The following is a 9,465-nucleotide window of genomic DNA, read 5'->3' on the forward strand; positions in this document are numbered from 1 at the left end:
AAGTCCTTGGCTCACAAAAGGAATTATTAATGCTTGCAAAAAGAAAAACAATCTGTATAAACAGTTCATCAAAGTAAAAACAAAAGAAGTGGAACAAAGATATAAAGCATATAGAAATAAATTGACTGATATAAGAACGAGCAAACAACTTTATTATAGAAGAAGATTATATGAAAATAAAAACAATATAAAAGGAACTTGGGATGTGTTAAACAACTTAATTAAACAAGGATCTTCTGGAACATCATATCCTGAATATTTTACTGATGCAAATGGTGAAAATCACAACATGAGTAATATTGTCGATGGGTTCAATAAATTCTTCATAAATGTTGGCCCTGAACTAGCAGCAGACATCCCGTGTCATAAAAATGAAAATATCAGTAATATAAAATCAAATCCCTTTTCACTGTTCCTCTCAGCTACAAATGAGCAAGAAGTAATAAATATCACATTAAAATGTAAAAGTAAGTCTTCAATGGATTATCATGACATAAATATGTCTGTAGTTAAACAGGTTATTCTGAATATTGCTAGTCCCTTAACATATATCTGTAATTTATCATTTCAGTCCGGTTGTTTTCCAAAAAAAATGAAAATTGCGAAAGTAATACCACTATATAAAAGTAATGACAAACACAGTTTTACCAATTATAGGCCTATTTCTCTACTGCCTCAATTCTCAAAAATTCTAGAAAAACTTTTTAATTCAAGATTAGAAAAATTCCTTGAAAAACATCAAATAATAAATGTTGGTCAGTATGGTTTCAGAACGCAAAGAACCACTTCAATGGCGATAATTGAGGCAGTAGAAGAAATTACTGATACACTGGATAAAAATAAATATGCAGTTGGTATTTTTGTTGATCTCAAAAAGGCCTTTGACACAATCAATCACTCAATATTATTGGATAAATTGGAAAGATATGGTATTCGAGGGAAAGCTGGTAACTGGTTAAAAATTTATCTAACGGGTCGGGAACAATATGTTAGCATAGGGCATTACCATTCAGAGAAACTTGGTATTACATGTGGTGTTCCCCAAGGGTCAGTGTTGGGACCAAAACTTTTCAATGTATACATAAATGATATTTTTGATGTTTCTCAAGTACTTAAACTCATACTGTTCGCAGATGACACCAACATATTTTTCAGTAGCGATGATTATGCTGATCTTGTAATGACCGTAAACAGGGAGCTAAAATTAATAAAAAAATGGATGGACATAAATAAATTATCATTAAATATAAATAAAACTAAAGCAATGTTTTTTGGTAATTTAAAATATAATGTAGAATTACCAATTATCATTGAAGGTGTACCAATTGATAATGTGAGTGAAAACAAATTTTTGGGAGTCGTAATTGATAACAAAATTTCATGGAAACCCCACGTCAGACACATAAAAACCAAAATTTCCAGAAGCCTCGCAGTTTTGAACAAAGTGAAACCATACCTTGATAAAGATGCACTTCGTACTCTGTACTGTACCCTGGTTCTTCCATATCTTACATATTGTGTGGAAGTGTGGGGAAACACATATAAAAATACAACTAATCCATTAGTCACAGTACAGAAACGAGCACTGCGTATTTATTCACAAGGCTGGTTATCTAGATCATACTCACAAATTCTTTCTTCAGGCAAAGTTACTTAAATTCCAGGATCTGGTTAATTACAATACATCCATAATTTTGTATAAAGCTTTTACTAAACTTTTACCGGCAAATTTACAAACTAGATTTGAAATTCGAGAAAAGGTTTATAATGTGAGAGGCTTTGGAGAATTCAAATTACCCAGAACTCGAACAACCCGTAAAGGTTTTTGTGTGTCTGTATGTGGTGTGAAAATCTGGAACAGTCTGAGTTTACAATTGAAACAATGCAAAAATATTCATAGATTTAAATTTCTCTACAAACAGTTGGTCTGGTCACAGTATACTCAATGATGCTTTTAGTGTGCTCTGTAATGTCTGTTCTCTTACCATTGCTGGTATGGATTCCAAAAAAAAAAAAGTGTGCGTATGTATGTACATATATGTACATGTGTGTGCAGATATATATGTATGTATATGTATGTGTGTTTGTTACTTGTAGTTATTACTGCCTGTTACCTGTGGTAATGCAATTTATAATTTATATATTCTGTATTCAGTTATGAAGGCTCTAATTGTTGTTTGCGAGCTGCCGTTTAGATGCTTGTATGTGCCCGGGGCTGTTGATGGGTCTGTATGCAATGATGGGCGTAGCTGCGGGAAGTTTGTTTTTTTTGTTGATGAGTGAGTATAGGGGTGGGATTTAATAAGTTTTCTTCGTCTCACTCCTTTTTCAGGCAATTTTTGTTTTTTGTTTTGTGCATTTTATGTTCAATATAGGTATTTGTTGTGCCTGAAAATGAACAAATAAATGAAATGAAATGAAATGAATGTTCTCCCTGTACCTGTGTGGGCTCTATATGGGCACTCTGGCCACAGTGCACAGACGTCCATATTAAGTTAATTGGTGAAATAGGTGTGAATGCTTATCTGTCTCTCTGTGTTAGCTGTGCGACAAAATTGGCAACCTGAGCAGTTGTACCCTACCTTGGTATCGGCTCCGGCCTCCTGACCCTTGAATTAGATAAGCGGAATAAACTGAATGGATGGATTTTTTAACTTTTGACCTGCCGAAGACATATACTTTTACATTTCCATTATTTTGACTGAATTGATGACAACATTAACTGATGATAAAAATATTAGATTTGTGGCCTCAATAAGATAAAGTTGGGGATGGAAAAATTTGAATAGATTAGATAGCAGAAATGTCAGGAAACAAGAGGGAGAGTTGAAAACCACAGTTGCGACAGGCCTCCAAACTTCAGTTATTTTTGGGGATAAATTATGTAAAAGGTGTGAAGCAAAAGGGACTGCTATGAAAGTTTTCATGAAAATTGCAGGGAGCAACCTTATTAATGCACAAAACAATCAGTCACCTATATATCTAATTCATGAAGTCCTCATCTTCAGGTTGATTTTGCTGTGCAGCTCAAGAAGGCAACACTTTTTAGCAGCTGAGCTCTTGTTGGCAATCCATCATTGAATAAGCAGTGGTATAGGATTGGCTGCTCTTCCTTATGACAAAAACCGTAATCACAATTATTTTGGTCCATATAAATGGACTGAATGCTGAATGGTACTTATGTAGCACTTATCTGTTCTAACTGAGCACTCAAAGCATTTTATACTACGAACCTCATTCACCCAATCACATATACATTCATACAAATCAACACCTAAGCGGTTTTATCTAACATTCACACAGACACGCCAAACTCTGATGGATGCGTCGTGACTGATCTTCTGATTGGTCAACATCTTGCTCTACATCCTCAGCTACAGCTGCCCCTATAAAACACAATCATATAACACAATAATTGTTTTTATCCCAATTGGATATATTGAATATAATTTTTGACTTTGACAACCTACAGTGGTATCATGGTAGCACAAAAAGCTTTAGGAAAAGATTAATTGGCTTTTCCACCCATGTCAACAAACATGCTAACATTTCTACCTGTTAGAGAGTAGTAAGCTTGTTCCTACTTGTTTATGTCACAATATAACTGCAATTTTACTGAGAGAAATGGGGGGAAAGGGGGAAAATGGTAACAGCCACTAAAAACGGACTATTATGTATCCCAATAGTGTTTTATTATAGTGCAGAGAGGCTGATAGGTTGGTCATTCGATTTCTGACTACATTTAAGAGTCTTTGAGCAAAACACTGAACCCCAAGTCACTTCAGAATGTCTGTGTGAATGACTGCAAAGAGCTCTGCAGACACAGCTAAAGTTAAAAGGCATGCTAAGTGCAGACCATTTACCATTAAAAATTAATTATTTGGACTTTGGAAACCTTGACTTTAAACCAGCATTGACTTGAGGTCTGCAGAGAAAGATTATGTATTGCAAGCTTCAAAACAGTTTGACAGTTGGCCTTGAGTTGAGACTGTCTTGACAAAGTGTACTTTGATGCGTCACGGTGATCTTCATATTTGCCAATCAGTCTGTTAGCTGATACAGTAGGAGAAATCTGAGGATGGATTTTGGCCCACTCCTCTTTACAGAAACTTTAATTCCTTCAGATTTCTTGACTGCCCATTGGCAACTTGAAGCTTCAGCTCCTTCCACAGATTTTCTACAGGACTGAGGTCTGGAAACTGGCTTTGGCTCATTGTTTCTCTTCTCCAAAAACAGCGGGTTGAGTTGATACCAAAGGTTTTGGTTTCATCTGACCACACTGTTCACTGTTCAGTAGAAAACCTAAGACCGATCTTCACATGTTGCTTCTTGAGCAGGGGGGACCCTATGGCGTGTGTTATCAGTGGTTTTCTTGGGGACTGTAGTCCCAACTGCCTTCAGATCAGTAATAAACTCCACCTGTGTAGTTTTAGGCTGATCCACCACCTTTCTCATGATCATCCTCAAAACATGAGGCAAGATCTTATGAGTGAAGCTCCAGGAAAAGCGCAATTGATGGTCATTTTATATTTCTTTCATTAGCAAATAGTTGGACCAAGAGTTGTCACCTTTTCACCAGGCTTCTTGCTGATGGTCTAGTAGTATATCCCAGCCTTGTGCAGGTCTATAATCTTATCCACGATATCTTTTGACAACTCCTTGGTCTTTTCATAGTGGCGGAGAGGCTGGAAAGAAAGAAACTGACTCTGTGGACAAGTGTGCTTTATACACATAATTGAGATCAAGTGCCTCTGTTATTGGTTGCTTGGTTGACTGGTTGATTGATTGGTTGAATGATTATACGTATCATGCTTACTTCACTCAATGCTATGCAAATCAATTTATAACTTTTATATAATGTGTTTCCTGGATTTTGGGGTGATATTCCATTAAAATGAAAATATCATAAAAACCTGAGACTGTTCATTTCTTTGTAAGTAACCAAACTTACAAATTCAGCAGGGGATCAAATATTTGTTTTCACTACTGAAGAGGACAATAGGTAAAAATCTATCCACATACATAAGTTAGTCATCTAGTTGACCTTGTGTGTTTCACTCTTTCTGCCCTGATCAGGAAGAAGATGTGGCACTGTGCATGGAGCAAGAGTCGGCCACATTGACTCCACCCACACAACAAGGGGATGCTTCTGGTGGCAGTAGTCCGGGGCAGCTGCCAGCAGAGCCAATCACAGAGCGGAAGTTGTCTGATGTCACTTCTGGTCTCATTCAGACACTAGAGGAGAAGGAAGAGCCAGAAGAGGGGCCTCCTGCTTCTGTGGCAGCCAACTGAGTTTGTGGCAGACAAGAGACAAATGAAGAACTGACTGGGGAGTCAGCAAGAAATGAGCATAATAACACAATATATCTCTATTACTCTGTTCCTTTTCAGGTATCAAAACCACAACTTTTTTGGTTGCAAGGTCATTTCTTCAAAATGGTGAGAAATAGATTTGGTGGACTCCCAATAACAGTAGAGCTGATGCAACAATGGACACCTGTTTCTTTGCAAGCCTTACATCCCAAAGGTAACTGAAGAAAAGACAGATGAAGGCGGAAGAGAAGCACCAACCGAGTGAATTATATCCACCGGGAAACTGCACTGAGACAAAAAAGAGGGGAATGGAAACATGCATGCTTTTTATGAGACAAGCAACTCAACCCTGTCATCATCTAATAATGATAATAGAAATCTAAAGTAATAAAAAAAATAACAATAATTTTGTAATAAAAGAAACAAAAAAAAGGACAACAATCTATGTATAAGTGTATGATAAGATATGAGATTTCCAGTGGGAGAACTACTCTGTTTACAGCTGTTATTCAACACATAAGATAGAGTTTAGTCAAATTTATTTCCCCATTGCATCAAACACATGCACTATACTTTACATCTGGCAACCCAAGCACTTTCACAGATGATTGAAGTAGGCCCAGAAAATCTCAGCATTTCAGTGAAATGCCGTTTTCCCCGAGGCACAATCCAGGGACAGGCTCGCCCTGCTGACTGGACACCCAAAAACCCTGCACAGATAAGGATTGTACTGTATACCGTGCTTCCTACTCTGTCTCTCTGTATGCATGTTTCTTCAGAGTACTATGGAGTACCTGTACTATACAGCTCTGTATAGACTTTGCACTGAACCATAGTATCCCAGGTGTGGCCACAGTGGCCCTGCAGTGGGCCTGCGGTGGGTTTGAGCGGTGGCTTTCATGACTCAGAAATAAACAAAGAGCTGCATATGTGAATCTCTTTTGCACTGATGCAATCCCAACAGATCAGAGGTTCCCTTTGGACTGTTGAGGTTACCCAGTTTCCGCTCTGAAAGCTTTCACCGACAACCAAAACCGAGCCACTTGACAACGCGAACCCTCAGCTGCTTTTTTTTTTCCATAGACGTAATCGCGATGAATAAAGGATGATAACCACTATTTTGAATGTACTGGAAGACAGGCGGCAGTACACGAGTGCTGCTTTGATGCCTCCTCCGTGGTCCACAAGAGAGAGAAGGGAGCGCTGTTCTGTTTTGTGAAACAAAAACAAGTGGGGGAGTCTTTCAACCATGTTGGAAAGTGGATTCACTGCTGGCTCACCAAGACCACAACAACACACACGCACACACAGATATGAATATCTAAATTGTAACCAGCAATAGGCAGGCGAGACACTGGCTTCCCAGATCAGTGTCAGCTCTGTCACAAATATGTAAATATTCTGAGTAAATAAAGAAATTGCCTCTCGCTCACAATCACAACTGTTCTATTACAGTATGATTTCTTTATTTTTGTACACCTCTTGGGTCCCACCTTATTTTGGGGATTGCTCTCAAACTCACAGCTTAGCCTAGCAAAGTTTAGTTTTTTCTTCTTCTGTGTGCAACAACACAAAGACAAAATCGGAGGAAATGGGAGGGATGTTGTGTTTTAAGTTGGGTGATCGAATCAAACTGAGGGGCATTCAACTCGCTGAGACCATCGGCGGTGGAAAAAGTTTGGCGACGGCGACAGGAGGTTGCCATTCAGTCAGCCAATCAGGGAATAGAGCGGACGATAAGGACTGAACACTGGAGCTGAAAAGATCGGTGTCTTCCTGCTCATCGTTCTTACTGTGAAGCAGCTGCCTGGATGTTTGACAAGCATGGTTTATTTTTTGTGGGTTTTTGTTTTTCTTTCACTGGAGGAAGGACGGTGTTTGCTAGCGAGACGTGGAGTTAAACAGCGGCGGTGAACAAAGTGGACTTTCCGTGCATGGCTCACTGACAAAACTTTACGACACTACAAAACCACTGTTTTCTCTGTTGGAGGAGCACCTTCTCTCACTTTGATGATTGTGTGAGAAACTTTTAAGATGATAAGATATATGGTTTATTGACTTGAATGAATTTATTTATTGATTGCTTCTTTATGCAATGTTGGGGACAATGTTTATTTTTCTACTGACCTGCTGAATTCTGAGTTAGAGTAGGTGTCACGGCTGTAAAGCACTCTCGTTTTGTCTGGTTTTGAGCACTTTAAACCAAGAAGAGATGGAGCAGTTTGGCAGCTCACTGTTTTTAAAAACTTCAAGAATTTCAGTAGTGCCAGGTGACAAAAACAACTTGAAGACTGCTCAAAACTGCAAACAGAATGTCTTTACGCAATGGCAAATATTAATTTATTTATTGAAAAATTACTTGGTGGGGAGGAAAAATAAGACATCTTGTACAGAGTATAATTTCACGCGGGTACCAACCCTTCTGGGAGCAGTATCTTTTTTTTTTAATGAGTCAGATGACGTAATGTGGTGGAAAGACCAATGCTTTATATATATTTCTTTGACCATCGCAGCTTATTTGGGCTTGACTGTTTGCTAATAAGCTACATCACAAGGAAACATGCATGAACTCCATTATAGACACTGCTTCGCTTTGGGTTATTTTTATTTATTTATTTATCTTTTTATTTATTTTGTGTTGTTGCTTTCTTTCTTTTTTTTCTTTTTAAATTAAATCTCAATGAATGAATAAACAAATAATAAGAAGCCAAAAATATTTCTGTGGATGTTAAGGTTTACTGATCACATCTTTGTTAACCTACTGGTTTGCAGTTGAGTCACTCTTTTTGTATTTCTACTGCCATCTTCCAGTTACAGTTACAACTTGTCTGCAGGCATGATGCTCAAAACCTGCTTCTGGTCCTCTGCCTTGCTCCTTCTCTTCCTTTCCGTCTATCTCTTTGTATCTGCTCTGTATAGTTGTGTCTGTCTGTATGTCTGTCTGTGTACAGTAAGATGTCCACTGTCTTGTTGGAAAAATCACTGCCAACAAAAGAGAGAAAAAAAAAACAGAAAAATAACTTGACGTTTTCACATCAGTCATAGGGAATTTGATAATTATAATCTGGAAGTGTCTGGCAAAAAAAGTAACTGCTGTATAAAACGCTGTATAAAATTGGATGGCTTCTGTAAAAGTCTGCATAAAATTGGATTTGTTTGAAATGAGGCAGTGTGACTGGTGATACCAGTGAACACTTATAACACTCCCACCTATGCATGCTTGTTGGATGGCTGTCACAGGATGGTTCTTCCGTGCTCCCCCCTCTCTCTCTCTTCTGTCAACTCTCTGTTTCTTCCCGTTTCTCTTCCTTTCCCCTCTTTTTCCTGCACGACCTCCTATTGACCCTCCGGCTCCTTTTACCTGCCTCCTCTCCTTTTCCTCCGGTGGAGAAAGAGCAAATAAACAAAACCAACAAACGGCATTTCTTGTGCACACGTGTGGTTATGTTTTCATGTTTTCACAGGTTGGAAATAATTAGATTCTCACATGTTCACCTCCTTTCTCTCAAGAGCTTAGTGATATGCTTTTGGGGGAGGGGGGGGGGGTCTTTTTCTTTTTTGGACTGACAGTGGGTGTCTGCGACCATGTGCTTGACAGGCAAAAACAGCAGTCACAAGGAGCTGGCAGCAGAGTAATCCAGCCTGTCATGCTTTTCCAAAAACATCCCTCTCCAGTCCTTATCAGGGACTTTTATGCCAGGAGAATATTAACACAGCCAGGCCTCCTCCATAGGGACTAACTGCTGATTTGTTCAAGCTCACATAGGAATCAGAGGCTGGAACACACTGCTGACCTTCACAGCACAGAAATCTTTATATGCATGCAGATGTTCTCTTTTTAGACTTTTTTTTAATTACCCTCCTTTTCTTGACGTAGTATATCCCAACAATTACAAAACTAATTTGTACAAACATTAATGCTCCTCAGTGGATAAATAATTGTGTTCCACTTAAGCTTTACTTTTACTGAATGTGGAGTATTTTAAAAAATATGAAGTACGCTTATATCATGTATAGATGTAATATATACTCTATTGATACATGTTGTAATTTTCAACAACTTATTATACTTTGGGTTGTTTAATCTGTGATCTATACACCTTGCAGTAATTATTAAGTTGATAACTACATTATGGAACCCAGAAACTCCAA

General features: G+C 38.2%; 1 protein-coding gene across 4 annotated transcripts in view; it reads left to right on the forward strand.

Moving 5' to 3' along the window:
* Positions 1–8,735, forward strand: part of fam131bb (family with sequence similarity 131 member Bb) — a 31,428-nt gene extending 22,693 nt beyond the window's left edge. For all 4 annotated transcript variants that reach the window (XM_085291795.1, XM_085291796.1, XM_085291797.1 and 1 more), the window contains one exon: positions 5,077–8,735. In XM_085291795.1, the coding sequence (XP_085147921.1) occupies positions 5,077–5,292 (216 nt within the window). In that variant the 3' untranslated portion in view covers positions 5,293–8,735. The remainder of the gene's footprint in view (positions 1–5,076) is intronic.
* Positions 8,736–9,465: the final 730 nt, after the last annotated feature.

This window comes from Mchenga conophoros, linkage group LG11 (genome assembly GCF_057382185.1).
Source record: "Mchenga conophoros isolate Kocher_MC1m ecotype Shallow Benthic linkage group LG11, M_conophoros_male_GT1.1, whole genome shotgun sequence".
NCBI classification, from domain to species: domain Eukaryota; kingdom Metazoa; phylum Chordata; class Actinopteri; order Cichliformes; family Cichlidae; genus Mchenga; species Mchenga conophoros.